The 23,874-nt window shown below is 36.0% G+C and overlaps 2 protein-coding genes across 3 annotated transcripts in view; one reads left to right on the forward strand and one right to left on the reverse strand.

The window, feature by feature from the left end:
- MS3_00005653 (uncharacterized protein) overlaps window positions 1-2,796 on the forward strand; it is a 21,947-nt gene extending 19,151 nt beyond the window's left edge. The window contains exon 4 of the mRNA XM_051213742.1: window positions 1,692-2,796. Within this exon, the coding sequence (XP_051069743.1) occupies window positions 1,692-1,922 (231 nt within the window). The 3' untranslated portion in view covers window positions 1,923-2,796. The remainder of the gene's footprint in view (window positions 1-1,691) is intronic.
- Window positions 2,265-19,471, reverse strand: MS3_00005654 (uncharacterized protein). 2 transcript variants are annotated; one of them, XM_051213744.1, is made up of 7 exons: window positions 19,386-19,471; window positions 10,887-11,114; window positions 10,742-10,844; window positions 10,539-10,700; window positions 10,399-10,476; window positions 7,585-7,661; window positions 2,265-2,821 (listed from the first exon to the last, which is right to left on the reverse strand). In XM_051213744.1, the coding sequence occupies exons 5-7, from the start codon at window positions 10,447-10,449 to the stop codon at window positions 2,530-2,532; spliced, it is 420 nt and encodes a 139-aa protein (XP_051069744.1). In that variant the 5' UTR covers window positions 10,450-10,476; window positions 10,539-10,700; window positions 10,742-10,844; window positions 10,887-11,114; window positions 19,386-19,471; the 3' UTR covers window positions 2,265-2,529. The 2 variants fall into 2 exon arrangements, with proteins under 2 accessions (XP_051069744.1, XP_051069745.1); XM_051213743.1 differs by lacking the exon at window positions 19,386-19,471 and having other exon boundaries at window positions 2,415-2,821; window positions 10,746-10,844; window positions 10,887-12,276.
- Between the last annotated feature and the right edge of the window lie 4,403 nt (window positions 19,472-23,874).

Consider the following 23,874-nt stretch of genomic DNA (forward strand, 5'->3'; position numbering starts at 1 on the left):
TGAATGATATCCTGCTTTATTTTGTAGCTCATTAGAAAATTAACACAGGTTATTGATTCATTGTGAACTGTAGATTTATCAGCTAGTAAATAGTCTGTGTTAGTTCTTTCTAGATGATCATAGAATATACACGACTGGTTTAAGCTCGGATACTGTTACATTACATCAGTTGCAATTAAGGTTTTTACAACTACAGAGAAAATAGGAACCAACTATTATAATCTGCCTGGAACAATTTTGGAAATTGTCACATCTTTTATTGTTACTGTATCGATTCAAGTTGTCGCATACTTCTAACGTGCAAACAGAAAGGAAATAATTTGCTTAGAAACAAAACACAGTCCATTTTTATCAGCCTAATTAGCGTTATCATCTGTAAATTCCTATTGAACAATGTCATATCTTGTAATAATCAATAAAGCAATATACATTCGTAGATGCGCACTGCTGAGGAGTCCCATAGCAGGACAAAACGGCTGTCCAGTGTTTTCCATGGTGGTCTAGCTTCAATTGACTCATGATTTCAATCAGTGAAACATATATAAAACTTATTGGTGTGTGTATTTTCTCACTAACAATTCTGGTATTTATCATAGTTATATTATTTCCATTATAAACTTAACGATCCATCTTAAATGAACGTTAATACCAAATTCTACGTACATTTTAAGTAGTTCACAATAAAAACAGACGTGTTTCTACGTGAAAAATATTATGTTAAACACCACATACATACATATATACGTCTGGTATGGTTTCCAAAATACAGGATCAATAACAAATATAAAGTGAGTTAGTTAAGAACAAAAATCAAGGTCTCAAGACTGTCTGATGGATTACTGAACATAATTTTAATGCTCATTCAATACTTAACAACCGCTTGTGTCATTCACATAAGAACTATCCTGTTACAAGTGGATACTTCAAGCTGATAGACGGGAACACATAAATTTTGTTGGCTAAAATGTGAAACATGGATATAAAAGCGCTGGGAAATGTATTATTTCCCAAAAATCGCCAAAAGCGAGATTTTTCAAAAAGAAATAATCACTACATGGAGTTTTAAAATCACGGTTTTGGCATTGGAACGGGCTCTATGGAATTATTATCCTGACTAGCTAATAATTGAGGACACATTGAAGATCAAAACAATTTTCCATGTATCACTGTCAATCAAACCAAGGGAACAAATCTTTTGTTTCCTTTCATCTTTTCAATAGTTATCGGGTAAGGACTGAATTAAGAGTTATTAATACAAGTTCGGCTGAAACATATTTGTGTCGAGTTCACCCATTTTGTTAAATTCTCTCATTAATACTTCAATTTATATATCTGGCATCATTCATAAAAAAATAGCCCATCTCAAATATATGTAGTATCAACTGTAGAACAGGGAAATGATTATAGTAAGACTTTTTACTTGTTATCTTGGGAGTTTTGTTCTCTGAGCTGGATGGTCTGGTTGTGGAGCTTTCACCGTTCTTTTGAAAAACACCATATCAGAGCCTGAAATGTGTGCTGCTGATGTTGTTAAAAAAAACGATGAAAGCTCCACGACCAAACCATCCAGCTCAGAGAGCAAAACACCAAAATCATTCAACTGAGCAACAAATCTCCACCATATTTGTTATCGTATATTATCACAAAAAATTACTCATTCTATACTTTTCTCTCTCTTTAATCCATAACAGAATGGTACATTAGTAATACCAAGTGAGAATCCTGAATGGCGGATACGATATACAAATTTAATGAATAGTTTTACAGAAAACAATGGAACACTCATTAAATTAGCTGAAAATGTCTTCGACGCTGGATTTACACGTCAAATTGATCATTTACTTGGGAGAAGACATATGCATTCACGTATTTATTTCGGCTATGAAAAACCAATTGAATCACCACAGAAATTTATTGACTAAACGGAAACGAAACACTATATATATAAAAATTCCATTACAGCTCCCGATGAATATATCAATGGCATACTAATCCTTATCCAATAAGATATAAACAACTTTATTCTCATATGCCTGTTCGCCTTTCACAATCTATTCTCATTTTTTTGTATAATCGACCACATCTTTACTGTATCTTGCTCATTCTTAATTGTTATTGTGTATAAAATTAATCTAACTACAAAAGAATAACACTCAATTTACTTTATTTGCATGAAGAAAAACAGAATACTCGGTAGCACTATCAAATTAAAAGCCGAGATAATGGCAGGGACTTGAATAATGATGAAATAATATAAGACTGTAAAAAGACAAACTTTTTCAATTATTTAGATATATACTGCTTATACGTATATATCATTCTCCGCCTGTCTATATATTGTACACACTTTATAGCAAATGTGCATATTACTTATACACTAGCAAGTAGCTTATTTCTTATATATAAAATTATTTTTTACATTACAAATAACATGATACGCACTCATTCCATAAACACATATATACAGAAATAGTTATGTATGTATGTGAAAAAGAACACAGGAAAAGACAATGTCTTTCGTTATTTCATTTAAATTGTATTTTTTGTTCGGAAATTATTTAATTCATCGGAGATATTGTCTTCTTCATCATCATCATTATCATCATCATCATCATCATCATCATCATCACCACCATGATTATTATTATTATAATCACCGTCACCATCGTCTTCTGTGTAGCATTGTTCCTTTTTTATCTTGATGTCTACATGGTTTTCGAGTTTTTTAAATTGATTTATACTGTCTGTTAGTTTTTTCTTTAATCGCATTTCGTATAAATCTTTTTCATTTTCTAATTGTTTGATTTTTTCCCATTTCATTCTAAATATGGTAGAAATATAAAAAAACGGTGAGAAGATCAAAAAAATACTGGATAAGTAGTTAGTAGATGTTAAAAAGTTGTGAGTTCAAAGAAATTTCACTCATGAATCTGTTTATCTGAATAAGCAGACGAAAATAAGAAAAAAAACAGTGGATTAATCTCGGAACCAATACAAATGATAAACTATTGACCTTTCCACAGTCAATCAGTTATAAACAACCTTAAGTAGGATTTAATTTACCAGACTACATCAATGAGTACAGAAAACAAATAGTACTAATGATGGTGAGAATTAAACACAAATGGATACAATTACGGAATAATTAGTATGAAATAGAATTAATATTTGAAGGGAGATACAAAAAATGTGAATGTATATATGATCTTGTGATCGATTTTGAGTTACATAGGCCTTCTAGCATAGATCACAGAGTACAGGTTGGAATTCAATTGATAAATTTGTACATTTTAACGTGATTCAGTTCAATGGCTTCATGGATTAATTGTATGTTTACGTTTGATCACCCCTAGGCCTGTCTTATTCCGACCTACTTCTCTTGTAGCTAAGAACTCACATCACAGAAGTCAGTAGCTGAAGATAAGCAATACATGCTACATCTACTTAGGTCAATATCTACATTCTCATCAACTGACTTATCACTTTTTAACTATAACTACGGTCCCAACTTGACATTAGTAAATTCATGCTTCCATTATATGTGAGCATGTTTCGAAGTTATCTACAATCTGTTGGAAAATGCACTAGCCCACTAAAGATTAGACTCAAATTAGTCGAGATAGGCTGTTATTAATCTTCAAACCGCTTGCATGCAAATCAGCAATAACAAATTCGGCCACATCTACAATGACTAACTCTTAAGAATACCCTGAAAAATCCTATAAATACGCTTCCTTCCCATAAGTAATCGTCATTTTGAATGGCAGTAAAGCGTCTCCTTTCTTATGTCTCTTCAATAATTGGGTACTGGGTTAAGAGTAATGGGGGGGTAGTGAAAGTTTAGTTGAGGGTTATTTTGCGTTTTATTCACTGTTGAGTTGTTATTCCGAATATGATCAGACACGAGAAATCTAACCATATTGTCTGCCTCCAAAATTAGTTTTATCGGTTAAAAATTATAAACAACTAATGGCTTCAGGAAATATTCACTCTTAAATAGACAGACATATTACCTGTGCTACAGGTAGCCTAACATGACTGAAACCCATAATTTAGACAGGATTTAGATAAAATATGTCAGTTAAATAAATGAATAAGAATGACATAACATATAGTATAAATCAGAAAACAGTGACATGACTCTGTCTGATGAGAACACCAACGATCAACGATAATAGAGTTCTATGTTCCGAAATGACACAAGTCATCCAAAATAAACAAAAGCTAAGAGTACTTAGACGGATAAATGGGTAAGAAATATTGTTATCTTGTGATTACAGTTACTAAACACCTCTGTGGAATGTCGTTTCATATATATATAACAAGTACATTATAATGTAGTCGATAACATGATTAACCTAAGAGATTTCATGATCTCTGTTTTGTCGAGGTCACTCAAACCTAATGAAATCAAACAATAAGTTAATCGATTGTTTTCTAAGACACCAAGTGAACTAAACTAAATGCAAATTAATGACAAAAAATATGTATTTCTACACTTTTAATCAGTAATCGATCTATTATTAGTCGTACATGGAGTTATTAAAAAGGATCTATTTGAAGAGAGGAAACTTTTAAAAATGTACTTAGGTGTTGACTCATCATAGTATTTATGGTCAAGATGTGCTACGTGTGCCTAAGCACTGTCTACTTCGATGAGTGATGTTGTTTGGTGTAAGAGTAAAGTATAAGGAAGTTAGGGGTAGCCAAATCAAAACATTATATCAGTCCATCAAGTCAATGACAGTTGGACTGAGTAATGACAGTAGCAGTATACTACCTGGTTGAGGTTCACGTCATCATCATAACCAGTGGTCAGAGGTTTTGAATGATATAGCTCAAAATCGTTCGCAGTGGTGCAGATGGATGCATTCTGTGTCTTTCCTCAGACTCTGAGTTGTGAATTCATCATAACTTTTTGTGTTTTTATTTCACTAATTTATATTTTCCTGTCGAGTTGTATTTTCAATGAGTAATATTTTCTATTTCCACTGATACTGTTACTACCTCTACTATTATGGAGTTTGGTCTGACAATTTCATCTCTGTGTGCCAATGGGATATGACAACTTGAACCGATGTATATACGTGCCAGGTTTTATGTTACAACTAACTGAATGGCTTAGCATTTATGTACTAAAGCGAAGTCAGTGTTTTCTTTTTTCGAAACACTTCAATTCATCCCATAAAATTCTTTTGTAATGACGCCATAGGTGACTTTCTTTATGAGGTCATAATCATTAATTATTATGTTGAGACTTTGGACTACGTTGTTTGAAAGACAGGATAAATTATTCATTTAAAGTGAATGATTCTCTTGATAAATTTTAAATGAACCGATTTACAATAGTGGATACATATATTTGGATATTTGATATATAAAATCAAGGGTCGTTTATGAATTGTATCTCTAGTATCACTTGAGTCAATACTCACCAAACGATAATGGATTCAAGAAAAACAAACCTCATGAATTGTAACTACTTATTAGTAATATAAAGGATTTAAAGAAAAACAAGTAGGTCATGACACTTGTAATAGATTGTTTGGTGATATTGTGGTGTATGTAACACCAATCGGAAGTGGAAATCATGACAGTAGATGGTTAAGAAGATCAAGTTGGAGAGGGTGGAAAGAGAAATAGAAAGGAATTACAATTAGGAAGAATCATACAGAATGTGAAGGATAAATGATAGAAATCTGCAAATGAAGTATTCAATATATGGTTCTCATATTTTACCAAGATATTCTGTAATTTCGTATTAAAATACATTTGGCTGTCTCCACCTGTATTCTCGTTCACAAATATACGACTCGGAATCAATTATAATAGCTCAGATGAATTTTCTATTTCTCTCCTCTTATATCATGAATTAAAAATTATTTCATACTCTTCATTCGGTGAATTTACTCCTTCTTCTCGGATCTCATTGTTTATGCCGAATGTTTTTTATTAACTTTGATATTTTCACTATTTCTACTACCCTGACATTTATTTACATAATTTCATTTCACTATGCTAAAATAGTGTGGTGGCAACTTAAACCAGTGCACATAAGTACCACGCATGACTGATCCATGGAATCTGATCTTTTCGAAAGGTAGAATAACTATTTAGTACTAAATGTCACCAAACAGAAATGTGATCCGTTAGAAATCAGGATACATTATGGTTTGATCTTAACAGATTTTGGTAGCAGATAACGTTAAAATCTGTGATAAACTATGAAATATATTGTTTAAAAAAAGGAAATTTAGAGACCCAGGTGCTATTACTTAAAACGTTTCAAAAAATAGAATAACTTCTGATAAGCGATAGTAACCGGTGGCCAAAATTGAAGTAAGCGGGGTGGGGTTCGGACCTGAGACTGAATGATTAAACACCGAATACTTCAATCGCGGATCCATTCACCTGCTTGTGGAGTCACGATCAGAGAAAATGGTCGTAAATTGATGATCTCAGTCATTAGTCATCAACAACATAGGACCAGGCACATATATATGCATCGGTCCAATTCGCCATATATCATTAACACAAGATGAACACAAAATTCATAGGAGTTACTTCACTGGCCGCAATGTATAAAAAAAGATTGCATATAAGGATATGATACAGGGAGAAAGAACTAGTTCGTAGAAACGAAAGGCAAAAAGTAATTTTAATCTCATAATGTAAGGGAAGACAGAGAGTGTATATACCGACGTCATTGTGATCGGTTCTCAGTCATGTCAAAAAGAATCTCCAATCACTGGTTACGATAGTCACACGGGACCCAACCAAGTAGTCTCCATCTCCCAACATGGCTCAACTAGAAGTTGGTGAATTCAAGCACTGATGCCACGTTTTGGTTTGGCCGCCCCTAACTTTCAACAATACCAAACACCGGTTAGCATTTCACGTCGTGGTAATCGGTGTTCAGGCATACGTAACACGTCGCCCAACCATCTCAGTCGATGAAGATTTACAACCTCATCAACTGATTTACCATCATTCCGTAATATCCTGTGTCTAGCCTCACTATTACTTACCCGGTGATCCCAGCAGATGCCAGAAATATTTCTAAGACATCTGTGGTCAAATACTAGTAGCTTACGAGTACCTTCTACTCTTAATGGCCGTGTTTCACTGCCGTAAAGTAAAACAGAACGAACTGCCGCACAGTATACTTGTCCATTAATTGATAGACGGATATTTCGCCTCCGCCATAGGTGACGCAAGTTGGCAAAAGCCAAACGAGCTTTTCGAATCCGTGCTGAGATTTCGTCAGGTACCAACCCATTACTGCTGATCAGGCTTCTAAGGTAAGTGAAGTTGTCGACGCGTTCGACTACTTCACTCGCTATCCTTAGTTCAGGCGTTTACGCAGACCAGTCCTGAAGCAGTAACTTGCATTTAGAGGGGAGGAAACACGTTTCAAACATCTTAGCATTGTTGCTTAGTGCTACCAAAAGACTGCATTTTATCAGCGTCTTCACCAAACAGGACTATGTCATCTCTCCAGCGATGACTAATAACGTTTAATTAACTTTTTCTAAGAAATAATTCAACAAATGCAATTTTTGTTGTGAAAACAAGTTGGCTTACATTTGTTCATTTATTTCAGCCAAATTTCGTTCAGATACTGATGCTTCACTTTCTTTTTCCATGATTTCTTCTGAGTGCTGAGAAAATATTCACTTATCAGTAGTTAAGGTAATCAATAATAATAATAATAATAATAATAATAATAATAATAATAATAATAATAATAATAATAATAGAAATATTCAGTTCTTGATACGTATCAAAATTTGAAGCATGCGAATATAGTTTTATTAAGTTTTTTTGTCTCTCGTAACTTAGAACAGAAGAAGGAAGGGGATTTCGATTGTGAACAAGATGACCTCGAGTGCTGTTAGAGGTATGAGGGGGGGTGTTACTTCCCGATTGTCCACACACTGAAAAAAATGCCTTTTCTTGAGAAATCTGAACAATAAATTTGGTTAAGGATGGTCTTGACGACCCGAAAGTGTGGCTGGATTGATTAATGGAGAGCTATCTGAGGCAAACAGCATTGGTCTTTTTAAAGTAGTTCTTGATGCGTTAGCCATAAGACCTTATGTTATATCCGAGCGAAGATTAAATCACGAGTAACTTCTGAAACATATCAATTGAATAATATTATCTATACATTCTCATGGTATAAATATTCAGTAACTAGATTATGTATATCTATATTCCCCTTGTTATAAGCTTTATTTTGACCTATAATTTATTATTGTACGATTTACTGTTCTGAAGCTATGCTCAGTTTATTAACTACTGCCTCCTACGTTCACAGCCACTTTTTGGCTTTATTGTGTACAAATGTTATTTCCTATTTTATGGTGCGTTGAGGTCTGTTTGGTTGATATATAAACCCGTTATGTCTGAAATAAATGATTCGATTCGCATAGTGGAAGCTGGTATTGGTGTTCTCGACTCAAGTGGACGGGCTAGGCGGACATAGGACCAATAAGGACGCTAGGCTGCTCATACCGGTCGAACGTCATTGGTTTGGCACAGTGCTAAGATTGTATAATTCGTATTTTGATTGGTGGATAAATCACGTGATAAAAAGCCGGACATAAAGTCACAACACCTTACATCCGGTAAAGCAAATCCATGAGGCAAGCTAAAATTTGCTATTTTAAGGCTGGAATTTTCTAAACCCTTCTTTCCGTCGTGAGAAGGCAGAATCGTTGCAGATGCTTTTTATCTCAAGGAAACATCTTACACCATGCTACTATACCGCTGGCAGTACGATTCTATCATCGGGTCCGAATTTATTGCCTTTAATCTCACTGCTCACTAAACGACATGGTAAGATCTGAAGGAGTGTTCAACCTAATATAGTTCGATCGGGTTATTACGATGTCCAAGCCCGACCACTACAGCAAGGTAGCAAATACGGTAGGGCAATCAACAGAAAGGTGTACTTGAATTATTTTCTTAACTCAGCAATCAAGCACAGTTTCATGTATTTAGCTTTGACCTACAGTTCCTCATGTGAAGAACGGTAAGAGGAATCACTTCCTATTGCTACGTATGGAAAGACACCTCCTACTTCGATGCATAATGTTTGGGGAACTTAGAGTATGTTACAAGAATATATTGTCAACGAATGATTTTTCCTAGCTTACTTGTCTCTTGTCCTATACAATTTTATAGGTTTTTTATAATAATTAACGACACAAACATAATTTCCGTATTATTTGTCAGACAGTATGGGATCAAGGGTTGGAGGGGAAGACAGTGAAGTAGATACCAGTCACCAGACAGATAAACGTACATTGTCAAATTTCATGATAAAAATTAGAATGCACATAAAACAGAATATCAACAACACAAAGTTCTAATAATCTATAAAATTGATAAGACGCCATTTTAAGGTCAAACGGTAGGCAAGGTCTTATAAACAAACCACACCATTGGAGGAATTTGACTACAAACTCACTCAAACTTTCAGCCTACATGTTCTTGTCCAAGCCAGAAGGATATATATATATATATAGTATTGTCTATAAGTCTAGTACTGAAATCATTGAGATGATCAATTTCTCACCCTTATCAACTTCTTATGTATTGAGAGGATAGAACATATTTTTTCCTTGCACGATATATTGCTGTACTACAATAATATATGCTGAGCGGATAACCGAGTTTATATATACATATGGTCTCTAACACTAAAGAATAAACAATATCCCAATTATCATCACAATAAAATTCAAGAGTATTCCATGAATTCGATATATAGTAATGAAAGTATGATTAGTTGCTGATTGTGGGCAAAGAGGCATTCAACTCACTGACTACTAAATATGCGATTTCCTTTCCTCTAATTCACTTTTACTCCGGAGTCACTGAGTGACTGCTTGTAATTGTGTAGAATAAAGTATTAGTTAGTCTATGTTTTAGTGTTCTATATTTAGCCGTGGATCGGGTATCTGACATGATATGGTCTAGTATGCGTACAGCGGATCATTCGAGTACCAAATCTAGCGGTATTATAAACTCGGTCATCCGCTCAGCATATATTATTGTAGTACAGCAATATATCGTGCAAGGAAAAAAATATGTTCTATCCTCTCAATACATAAGAAGTTGATAAGGGTGAGAAATTGATCATCTCAATGATTTCAGTACTAGACTTATAGACAATACGTTATAACCTTGAAACGATGGCTTAGGAATTAAAGCGGTAAACTACCGGATTAGGGTTAAAATCTTACTCTATATAACTTATGCTGCGGACCCCAGCAATAATAACCCTTGCCAAACAGTAAGTGCAGCTCATATGTGAGCACACAAACTCATATCTGTAGAGTTGGATTTATTATGGATGAGTAGATATCACAGTGAAAAGTATAGAATTACCTTCTCCAGAGCAATCATTTCTTTTTGAAAAAGTTCCAACTCTTCTGCCATTTTATCCTTATATGGAACACATCGAACCTATATAACAAAAAAGAAGTGGAATTGTCGCCATGAAAAATCATTATATTATAGTGTCATACTTTTGCATCCTTATATCGGTCATCAAAAAAACCTTCTGGAAGTTGAGATTGCGATTCTACTTTTTTCTCTGCAGGATTTTTTTCACATATTTTTTTACTGGGAATTAACGTTGGTAAGTTGTTGTGTTGGTTAGCATCCGAATCTTTCTCGTCTGACTTAACCTGTACATATGGAAATATACATCACAGAAATTCCCACACACCTACTTCGTTTTCAACTTTCGCCGATTTACAAGTTACCTCGTCAATTGCTTTGGCTCCTGTAGTAGGACGTTTAATGGGCAATTGGATTCCACGTAGTTCGTTCTATAGTAATTTTAGAAAAAAAGACAAAAGCTCAGCACATACTTGTTTATGCGACTTGCTGAGTATATGTGCAGTCCAAGCAAATTCTGATTTGATTTGCACACCACATAAAATGCATGATATCCGACCGAGTTGATTATATCTCACATGAGGATGATCAATAGTCCGTTGAGCTTGTGGCTTTGTAACTCTAATCAATTGACGAATATCTGATTTAGGAATGATACTAACATCATTTGATCTTTTATTATTCATTGAAGAAAGGGAGAGCTGTAGTTACGTGTAGTTACATGTGTTTTTGTCAAAAAAAAAGAGAAACAAGGGGTTAGAACAATTTGAGCTGAAGGTGATTTAGGTAATTACGAATTATTTATGAATACTTGTTGCTGGATAACCAACTTAACGTTGACTAAACACCCATTCACGAGTTGCGAACTATGCATTTATTGTGATCTGAATTTTCGTTTTTGAATAATGTCTTAAGATGCCAACAGTATAGTAACTAGTGTGATAACTATACAACCTGGTGTTCCATTTATTTCATTCCATCTAATTTCTATTAAATGGCTTAACTAGAGATATATGACATTATAACAAATGTTTAGTCACGTTTTTTAGTTGTGTAAAGTTTGTACTATAATTTCTAAGGAGAATAATGCATGTAACGAGAACGTTAGTCTAAACTAAAGAAATAAAAGGTGATATAAATGAAGGCAGTACACAAGAGTACGGATGTTGTAGTCGTAAAACCGTTGTCTGATTTCGCGAACAGGTTGAAGAAAATTACTTATCATAAATCAATGTTACGTGACATATATTTCACCTCAACAGATGAGAAATAGTTACACATTTTTGTATTGATCTTAAAGAGACATAAACGAACGATATATTACTCAGTGAGGTTAGTCAAAGGAAAACAAATTTAGTTTTTCGGTGTAATTGGTACCATAATGAACATTGAAAAAGTTTTTAAGGGATTTATTAAATAGTGAGAATACCTCTTTCCCTGAGTGAAGTCCTTAGCTAAGAGACAAACAATCAAAGTTTGAGCATACTTTGGAGTAATTCTCTATATATTTAACACCTTGATAATCTTTCTTCAAGAGTTGTTACAGAATGAAACTCGGGATTTGTTTACTGCGGGAAGACGAGTTATAAGGAACATGAAAAACAAAACCAGGGTTCTTCTCTGCTGGATTTGGTAATCACTCATGAGACTGAGGATATTGTCGACTTAAATATTCTTCCACCGTTAGTAAACAGCGATCACGCTGTTTTGTCATTCGCGTTTAGAACTAGGGACATGTTATATGATCAGGTTACACCTCGCCCAAATGTATGGAAAGCTAACATATCAGCCATTCAGGAATGCGCTGCCAAGACAGATTGGTTAGTAGATACTAGCATATCAGTTGAAGAAGCATGGTCTGTATTTAAAGGTAAATTTAGACTAGTTACGTCCCCGTTCATACCATACCTGGTACCGCGAAGACCGAATAACAGTCCACCATGGATAACGAAAAGAGTCAGGAGACTTCTTAGAAAAAGGAAGAAGCACTGAAATATGTTCATCTCTACTGGCTTAGAACAATACATATCCAGTTATTGTAAGATTAGGAATGCCTGTAAAGTGTTAATAAGTAATACTAGACGATCATATGAAAAACGATTGGTTAGGGATTCTAGATATAGTCCGAAACTGTTATTCTCGTATTTGAAAAGATGAACTTAGAGAAGCGATGGAATTCCACTACTTTTGATACAAGAAAATCCGTTAATCTTGGCAGAAAATGATACCGAAAAAGCTGAAGCTTTATCGGAATATTTCAGTAAAGTGTTTTCTATCGGTAATGAGGAACGACCAATGATTCACTGTGATCGTGGCGGCTCGCTGATGGACCCTGTAGTCATTGAGAAAGATACTGTTTTAAGGCTACTTCAGCATCTCAAACCTGATAAGTCCAGTGGTCCCGATGATATTCATCCTAGGATTATGAAAGCCATATCAGATGAAATTGCTGAACCATTAGCGATACTGTTTGACATGTCTCTGAGACAGTCCAGACTTCCTAGAGATTGGAAAGACGCCATAATAAGTCCGGTGTATAAGGCTGGGAATAGGGATTTAGTTAGTAACTGTAGACCCGTTAGCTTAACTAGTGCAGTTGTAAAACTGATGGAGAAAATCATTCGGATAGCTGTTATAAACTATGTTGAAGGGCAAAATCTTTTCTCCAGGGCACAACATGGTTTTCAGAAAGGCCTATCTTGCTTGACAAATCTTCTCATTGCACGAGAAGATTGGGCTGCGGCAAAGGATCGGAATGTTCCTGTGGATGTGATTTTCATAGATCTAAGTAAAGCCTTTGATAAGGTTTCACACTCTGGTCTTAAATTCAAACTGGAACGTTTTGGAATCCATAACACAGTCGTCGATTGGATAAGTAACTTTTTCCATGATAGGAGACAAAGGGTAAGGGTTAATGGGGCTCTCTCCTCGTGGGTACCTGTAAAAAGTGGGGTTCCCCAAGGTACAATCCTATGTCCTCTTCTCTTTTACTTTATGTAAATGAATTGCCAACTGTAGCAAAATCATCCATTCTACTCTTCGCTGATGACATAAAGATTTGGAGACCCATACATAGTATGTCGGATAGAATAGTATTACAGGACGATCTTAGCTCATTGGTGGCATGGTTAGACAGGTGGTCACTAGAAGTAAATCCTAGTAAGAGTGTAGTGATGCAGTTAAATAACCCTGATGAATCGTATGACTATACACTACGTGGATTTGTGCTACTCAAAGCAAGAAACTGTAAAGATTTAGGAGTTATATTAAGCAATGATCTCAAAACGACTAGTCACTGTAAGGCTGCTGCTGCAAAAGGCTATAAGGTATTATGGTCAATTCGCAGGTCTTTCCAGTATTTAGATGATGAAATGTTTAGATTACTATACCCGATTTATGTGCGACCACATTTAGAATACGGGATTCAAGCAGCGTGTCCTTGTTTCAAATATGAAGCAGATATGCTAGAAAGAGTCCAACGACGAGCGACTAAGATGGTACAAGGTCTAGCTGGCCTATCTTATGAAGACAGACTGAGACACCTTAACTTATTTCCGTTATGTTACCGTAGAGTACGGGGTGATCTAATATTGGCTTATCGTATACTGAACGATGACCTTGGTATTAACATGTCTTATCTTTTGCTTCCGTCTAGAACCGATCATTTGAGAGGACATTCGAAGAAAGTTCAAAAACCGAGATCAAACCGTTTACGTCTGGAGTTCCGTTTCTCGCACCGAGTAGTGAATTACTGGAATTCTCTACCGGAACACGTAATATCAGCACCGTCTGTTAATATATTCAAAACGAGGTTGGACCTCCACAGTATTACAAACTGCAAGGATTAATATAGGTCGATAGACCTCCTATCCTTATTACTGAAGACTGAAGATAACGGAAATAAGTTAAGGTGTCTCAGTCTGTCTTCATAAGATAGGCCAGCTAGACCTTGTACCATCTTAGTCGCTCGTCGTTGGACTCTTTCTAGCATATCTGCTTCATATTTGAAACAAGGACACGCTGCTTGAATCCCGTATTCTAAATGTGGTCGCACATAAATCGGGTATAGTAATCTAAACATTTCATCATCTAAATACTGGAAAGACCTGCGAATTGACCATAATACCTTATAGCCTTTTGCAGCAGCAGCCTTACAGTGACTAGTCGTTTTGAGATCATTGCTTAATATAACTCCTAAATCTTTACAGTTTCTTGCTTTGAGTAGCACAAATCCACGTAGTGTATAGTCATACGATTCATCAGGGTTATTTAACTGCATCACTACACTCTTACTAGGATTTACTTCTAGTGACCACCTGTCTAACCATGCCACCAATGAGCTAAGATCGTCCTGTAATACTATTCTATCCGACATACTATGTATGGGTCTCCAAATCTTTATGTCATCAGCGAAGAGTAGAATGGATGATTTTGCTACAGTTGGCAATTCATTTACATAAAGTAAAAAGAGAAGAGGACATAGGATTGTACCTTGGGAACCCCACTTTTTACAGGTACCCACGAGGAGAGAGCCCCATTAACCCTTACCCTTTGTCTCCTATCATGGAAAAAGTTACTTATCCAATCGACGACTGTGTTATGGATTCCAAAACGTTCCAGTTTGAATTTAAGACCAGAGTGTGAAACCTTATCAAAGGCTTTACTTAGATCTATGAAAATCACATCCACAGGAACATTCCGATCCTTTGCCGCAGCCCAATCTTCTCGTGCAATGAGAAGATTTGTCAAGCAAGATAGGCCTTTCTGAAAACCATGTTGTGCCCTGGAGAAAAGATTTTGCCCTTCAACATAGTTTATAACAGCTATCCGAATGATTTTCTCCATCAGTTTTACAACTGCACTAGTTAAGCTAACGGGTCTACAGTTACTAACTAAATCCCTATTCCCAGCCTTATACACCGGACTTATTATGGCGTCTTTCCAATCTCTAGGAAGTCTGGACTGTCTCAGAGACATGTCAAACAGTATCGCTAATGGTTCAGCAATTTCATCTGATATGGCTTTCATAATCCTAGGATGAATATCATCGGGACCACTGGACTTATCAGGTTTGAGATGCTGAAGTAGCCTTAAAACAGTATCTTTCTCAATGACTACAGGGTCCATCAGCGAGCCGCCACGATCACAGTGAATCATTGGTCGTTCCTCATTACCGATAGAAAACACTTTACTGAAATATTCCGATAAAGCTTCAGCTTTTTCGGTATCATTTTCTGCCAAGATTAACGGATTTTCTTGTATCAAAAGTAGTGGAATTCCATCGCTTCTCTAAGTTCATCTTTTCAAATACGAGAATAACAGTTTCGGACTATATCTAGAATCCCTAACCAATCGTTTTTCATATGATCGTCTAGTATTACTTATTAACACTTTACAGGCATTCCTAATCTTACAATAACTGGATATGTATTGTTCTAAGCCAGTAGAGATGAACATATTTCAGTGCTTCTTCCTTTTTCTAAGAAGTCTCCTGACTCTTTTCGTTATCCATGGTGGACTGTTATTCGGTCTTCGCGGTACCAGGTATGGTATGAACGGGGACGTAACTAGTCTAAATTTACCTTTAAATACAGACCATGCTTCTTCAACTGATATGCTAGTATCTACTAACCAATCTGTCTTGGCAGCGCATTCCTGAATGGCTGATATGTTAGCTTTCCATACATTTGGGCGAGGTGTAACCTGATCATATAACATGTCCCTAGTTCTAAACGCGAATGACAAAACAGCGTGATCGCTGTTTACTAACGGTGGAAGAATATTTAAGTCGACAATATCCTCAGTCTCATGAGTGATTACCAAATCCAGCAGAGAAGAACCCTGGTTAACACCAAAACGTGTGGGTTGGGATACATGCTGCACTAGTGCATGCTCCATTATTGTTATCAGTAACCTACTATCAAAGGAGTTTATAGATCCTTCTGTGGTCATATCAGTCCAACTAATATCAGGTGCGTTAAAGTCTCCTATTATCAAGCACCTGGTATTATCACTCCAAAGATGAATGTGCTCTAAAACAAAGTCATCAGCTAAGCAGATTGGGCTCCGATAGATGACACCTAGCATAAATGTACTACATCCTATTGCCAACTTACAGCTAATGACTTCACAAGTGCTGCTACCATGGGATTCGCTAGTAGAGGAGCGGATATTTATGCCATTGGCTATATATAACAGGACGCCGCCTCCTTTTCTACATCTATGTCTATCACTCCTGATGCAATGGTATCCGGATAATTCTGGAGTAATGTCTAAGTCATGGACTAACCAAGTTTCTGTCACTGCTACTATGAGTGGCTTTAACCTGTCTACTAGTGCTTCTAGTTCATAGAACTTATTTCGTAAACTACGAGCGTTGGCATATAAAACTCCTAAGTAGAACAGCCTATCCACACAGGCCTTGGTAGCATTCGCTTCCAAGACCTGACTATCCGAAAACCCACTAGTCGGAGATTTTCCTCGCCGTTTTGCCGACGGGTTTCAAGTTCAGCTAGTGCTTTCTTCCTTTTTATTCTATCTTCGAGAGACATGTCAGGTCTAACTCGGATGTCAGAATTGTCGTGACAACGAGCGCTACTTAACAAGAGATCCCGTTGCTTCTCCGATCCTAGGATTACCTTAAGGAGTCTGCATGGACGGGGTTCAACATTGTCCTCGGTCCTCTTGCCTATTCTTACCAATTTTTTGACCTGAACTCCTTTGGAGTTATCTGGTAAAATACTACGAATGTATTCTCCTAGCTTTTCTAAGTCATGCGCGTGTCTAATTTTCGGATCAGGGTCGTTTGACTCCCGCAATTTGCTCACAATAATATTCGATGTTATTAGATTTTTCTTCTCAGTCACGCCAGGATGGGTTTCACTCTTACCTTCAGATTTTGGTAGTGCAATTTGTGGCTCACAATTTGGGTCCACCAGTGAGTTACTAACTACCTGTGTACTGCTTATAGCTTTTTTCTTTTCGTTTCGTTTCCTACGTACCGTAGTCCATTTTTCATCCCTCATAACACTGGGACTATTTGGAACGGTGACTGCTTTATCCAGATCTTCGGTTCCCATTAAAGGTGCATTATTAACAATGTCAGTACCAGGTGGTACTACTCCCCCTGTTAATGTCAACGAAGATTCCACTTTTACGTCAGTCAGAGTCAATTGTTTGAGGCGTCGCGTAACAGCAGGTACTACACTGACACATTCGTCGCTGTCAGTGCCCGTGTTGTCGGAGCATATGCCATCCTTCTTTTTACAGGCCAAAGCCAACAGACTCATAGCCTCCTGTATTAGTAATGCCTTGTTGGCACAGCAAAACATGCAAAGCCAATGTGAGTTAGGCTTCGAGCATCTTTTGTATGCGGTGGGACTTAAGCGAGTGCACATTTTGTGGGACCACTTATGGCATTCGTCACACTGCATCCCCTCTTCCACAGGGAACAAACAGTTTGGTTGCCCACATTTGTGAGTCTTACCAACCATTGTAATTCGATTTAAAAGGTTTAAAAACAAAAAAACGATAACAATGTGAACACAAGTGTTAGTCAAGGACTAAAAACAGGTACTCAGGACAAAATATAGCAAAAAATTTCAAACTCTAACCAAAGAACTCTTAGTTAAAGTCGACCAAGAATGCTTTTTAGTGCAATAAGTACCAAAAGCAAGTATAATCACCACAAGTACAAAATTCACTGCCCTTTTTGAAATTAGCGTAGAATACGGGGTGATCTAATATTGGCCTATCGTATACTGAACGATGACCTTGGTATTAACATGTCTTATCTTTTGCTTCCGTCTAGAACCGATCATTTGAGAGGACATTCGAAGAAAGTTCAAAAACCGAGATCAAACCGTTTACGTCTGGAGTTCCGTTTCTCGCACCGAGTAGTGAATTACTGGAATTCTCTACCGGAACACGTAATATCAGCACCGTCTGTTAATATATTCAAAACGAGGTTGGACCTCCACAGTATTACAAACTGCAAGGATTAATATAGGTCGATAGACCTCCTATCCTTATTACTGAAGACTGATGTGTTATACACGGACAACTCCCATTCGTTCATTATCTACTAGAAGGAGAAGAAAGGTTAGTAGTGACGCTCAAAAGAAAACAAAAATTCACACCTTGTTTATGTGTTTAAAAACAGATAGGGAGTGAGATTTTTCAAAAACTTTACTAGTTAGACGATACAGAACTGTCTAAAACAATATAGGGTCAATAACTAAGAAAATGATACAAGACATTGTCCAAGTGCAAACTAATGGTGGCAGAGATGGGCTTCTCATGAATAGCACTGCCATTCGAGTTGAGTGCTAGTTTGAGCCGTATGAGATCTAGTTACGCATTTTTACATGACATAACAATGAAACTAAATTTATGCATGTCCTCATAGCGACACCGAAGTAACCTAGAGCATGCACACACAATCTCGCAATTTTAAGAAAATCTGGAAAATTTTCGGGGTTTTATTTCGTATGCCCATGATATTTTGTTGAAGCTGCATCGAAATTGGTACATTTTTTCCCTGGAATTCGTCATCTACATTCTAAGGTCAAGCGAGAATTATAAACCACTCTGAGCTATTACGATTATTTTAAACAGCTAGATGTTAGGGTCAGGACTAAGGGTTTCACCATGAAATGACATCAACTATAACACAGCGAGACTATAATTTCTGAACGAACCAATTAGTTGATCAATCAGGTACAAAATAACAGGTTTCGAATGTTGGCGCGAAATTCACTCATTATTCGTATAAATAGAGTTTTGGCATTATAGATGATGTCGGTTCGTAATGAAAACCCTAAATCTAATTTCTAACCTAAACCATCAAATGTTAACCATAATTCTAAATCCTCACACAGGTTTATAGCCCTCGTTTGGTCCCAGTTGTTAGGTGGGCACTTTCAAGGTTAAGTTAGCATCACTCGGAGGTCGTCCATAATTTATAGTCTCACCAGAGGAACTAGAACGTCAAATATGTGAAGATAACCCTAAAAGACCTTGACGTACGGCTTAGATTCATATTTCGCGCTACTTCAGTGAACATTGAGGTGACCAGAACTGAATTATAAGTAGCTTTCTCATATTTATTCGATTTTCGGTGACATAATCACCTCATTTTGCGCCTAAAATCATAGTTGAGCTTCAAAAATGATATACAGATGGATTTAAATCTGACTACCGTTCTATGGTTGTTGATATAATATGTAAGGTGTATTTATTATACAGGATTTCTGATCTTCTAAGGACTTGAAAATAATCCATTATTGACAAGCTTCGAATCAACTCATATTCAACTTATTCGAGACCCGACACACTTTGTCTTGGGGTATTAGTTGCCAAAATATTCGTCCTCCATAATTTGGATTGTACTGGGGTTGTTATCATTCAACTTTTCTCACTACTGGTGAACAGATGTGAAATTGCATTATATTCTACATCTTGGAAATTCTACTATCAATATGAATGCATGAGACCATAAATCAGAGATTTTTCCCTGTCAACACATTTGTCGGTAAAAATTATTCCGCCAGTGTAACAGATTTGGAGTTTTGGGTACTTTCACATATTTATCTTATGTATATCTGGATTCTGGCAAATGTCTCAAGCTTTACTATAGTCGCACTTTGGGTCTTCTTTACATGTCACGCCTATTACGTCGGTTTTATCTAGGACCTGTGAGACCAGACTTTGACATCCCTCATTCTCTTTCGACTAAATACTCACTTTTCGACTTCCGTTAAGATTCTCCCTCGCTATTCTTTGTTGCTATATTTCCAACTTGACCATCAACAATAATGCCTCATTTGACTCTATTCGAGGTTACAGTGTGAAGCGATGGCTTCATATCGCTCTTAGGCAGTCTTGTGAAAGTGTTTGTTATTTGGCTTAATCTGTGGTATTATGGTCTACTATGATATTAGTACTGCTCTAATAATAGACCTAATCCTAAATTTGTAGATTTGTCATGATATAACTGCCTAATCTATAAGATCTTACGTGGAAGTCACACCATAGACTACATCAACTCACTGTATCGTATCAATTACCAATACATGATGTAGAACAAGGTTAGGCTAGTGAAAGAACAATATATTTAATAGGAATAGAAGACATAAGGTAACATTCAGCAGAGACCACACCTGCATGGCCGAGCCATGCCATCCGATCAACTCCAGTCCATTCAACTCCTTGTTCGCGCCTTCTCCATTGTTAGGTATTTCCCCGCGTTAAATATTGGATATCTATTTTCTGAGTAGTCTCGTGTTCAGCTTTGTGGATTGTGTGGTTATTGTCCAATGCCACTACACTACTCTCTCACCAGAATCAACGTGATGTTGGTTCGATACCGAATTGGATGGGATTGTCGTGCGCCGAAGGTTACCAAGACTAGTAAGCATCCCCGGGCAATGGTAAGCTGAAAGATAAATCAGAAGGAAGGCGGCAACATCTGGTCGGGAAATACATGTAATAATTTGAAAATACCTGCCTTCATGCTTAACACTCTTAAAATGACAATTTGGGTGAAGATTATTTGAGCTATAGAAAATGGGATTACAATAGTAATAATAAAACGATGCGTGTTAATAACCGTTGGTTAATAACTTAACTCATACGTGGTATGTGTATTGTGTTTAGAAATATTAAAAGCAATCAATATTGTAGAAATGTTAATATTGGCATTAGTTTTGGTTTAAATTATAAAATCAAATAACGTTCATGCTAGTAAGTTGTCAATTAGTTGATTTTCAATTGCATTTTTATTAGTAGGCTAACTGAAGGAACAAAAGTATTACCGTGGAGAAGAATTCCAACTAGTGTTCCAGTTAGTTTGATACGGTTTATTTAGTTACCGGGAGATATTCTCAACATTATTTTTACTTGACCGTGATAGAATTTAGTAATACTACTAATACACATGAATGGTTATCAAAACAAAATTTAAATACGTGAGTGATAATTATATGAGTTTTGGACAGATAGCTAAGAACAAATCATTAAACATGAGTGTATTCGTAAGAGACATGCTCTAGACTCAATGTTCTGATCTGCGGTAGACCGTTTATTTATAATTATACTTGCCGGCTTATTGGACACACAAGTTAGTTGCAAGTATGCAGTTTATTATAAGGTGGAATACGATTTAACTGAGATATAGTGATTATAAGTTATTGAAATCAGTCAAGCTTATGTGTCATATTACGAAGTGATGTGGTGCTGCAAGATGTATTTAGCTAAATAAGTTTTTACAAGACAATTAATAGTGAGTGATGCTCATGTGATTATCAGGGAGTACATAAGTTGTAACCAAGGGGAGTACACTCCCAACTCATGTCTATGATAATGGCTTGAACCGCAGTCAGTGTTGGGGTAAATTCGACATTGATGTTTTCAGTTTGCAGATTTGCTCGACTGCTTATCCTGATTATTTGCATGCATGATTGTGTCGCTAAACCTCCAATTAGACTGACAAGGTTTTGAGATATTTACTGAATAAGCAACCGATAGAGAAACATACTGTAATCATCTATAGTGAATGGAGATAAAAGAAAAAACAACACTAGTGATAATTGTAAATCAATTTGCTGACCGATTTTGTTAATAGTTTCATTAATTTTATCAATCATATTACGTGATTGTCAAGTTATGACAATGCTTTATGACGATATCCTGAAACTATTACGTTTAACTAGTTATAGTGTTGATTGAGGATTAGTCAGTAGAAAAATAGGTATTGTTGCTTTAGGTGATTCGAAATTATCAGAAATTTATAACGTTAAAGAATCCGAGACGCCTAATTTAATTATAAATTTTAATTCAGAAAGATTCGTTTAGTGTTAATTCTAGTAGGCTAAAGAGTTTTGATTTTAAACGTTTGTTTAGCTAACAGCTACCTGACAGTTTAGTTATTTTACTAGTGCAGTTGATAGAACCTAAATTTTTAATCTTATTATCTAAACTATGTTCGCATTTTAGGCTGCTAATATGATAAACCAATCCATAAACTCAAATACGATTAGCGACAACGATTATGATGGGTTTATTGATAAATGTTAAAGGCGATTCAGATGATTCCTAAATTTAGGAGACATGAAGATATAGTGCAACGTATGCATGGGCCAGGTTAACATGCAGGTTGTTGACGTATATGACAATTTAATAATAATGAACATGTCCAGATAAATAATTTTAAAGTTAAGACTGCTTGTGAAACTTCAGGCAGGAAAATGACGCGTTTTAAACATTCCATAAGAAGTTACTGCATTTAGCCTAGGGTCACTTACAAATATATGGAAAAAGCAACTGAAAAACATATACATCTTAAGTACAAAAAATCATTAAGTAAAATAGTTGAACTCGCCTTGATTATTTTTGAAAATTAGATTATTCAATGTACGACATATATAACGCCATTCTTGAGGAGTAGTAATGATCCAAAAGTATCCAGAATAAGACATGCAGTATGGCAATTAATTCCGGGGTGCTTGATGCTGTTGACGTTTTTGCCACTCGCTCGGATCGGAACAATCGAATGAACCCAGATAATTGTGTGGTCGCCATGGAACGAGCCATTTAAAATGAATTTATGATTGCAGAAAACTTATAGCTTAAACTCACCGTATGTTTTTGGAGAAGTGTCATCCTTGTTGTTTGGCAATGGAACTCGAGAATATGAAATTAGGCAGGCAGTGGTCGGAAGAAAAGATATTACAGGATAGTGAATAGTTTAAAACAGGATGAGGTGAAGGAACACTAAGAATTAGATCAAGATAACTATCTAGTCCTTTCTTACGTTGTTAGTCAATGCATATTTAGGTTATTATAGATCATAATTGATAGAGCTTGATGTTTAAACAAGTTTATTTCGCTGAAGCACGTAAGTGCTATTAAAGCTAGTTAGTGAACCATCATTTTCATTTTCCTTATGCCTTCACTAAAATTTCATTTTTTTCACTGAACTGGATTCATGTTGTTTAAATTGACACTTAGTCTTGGTGACAACCATATTGGTTTTGTTCCTCCTTTTGATTGTGTTGCTTGTATTGACTAGAAGTGTGTATTTTTGATCGTGAATTGAAGCACTCTTCCAGAATTGGAAACACTCTGTTATAAAGCAACTAAATATTATCTTTTGAACGAATCTGTCTGTGGTCTATCCAGACAGGATAGAATAACAGTTATTCGTTGCGATTAGTAATTCTCTCGCATCGTTTATCAATTTCCTCATTTACTGTAATTTAGATTCGATTAATTGAACAATTATTGGTTGAACAGTTGGGTGGTCATATTTGCTTAGGTAACAATGTACATTTAAATTTATGATGAATATTAGGACCGTCATTTGCCCAATTACTTTGTTTTGGCAACAGATACAACACGTTTCTCCTGGTACCGTTCTACGTAAAAGACCTTCGGTGGCAGCTCTAGGATCAACGGTCGCTT

Source organism: Schistosoma haematobium, chromosome 3 (assembly GCF_000699445.3).
Source record: "Schistosoma haematobium chromosome 3, whole genome shotgun sequence".
NCBI lineage: Eukaryota > Metazoa > Platyhelminthes > Trematoda > Strigeidida > Schistosomatidae > Schistosoma > Schistosoma haematobium.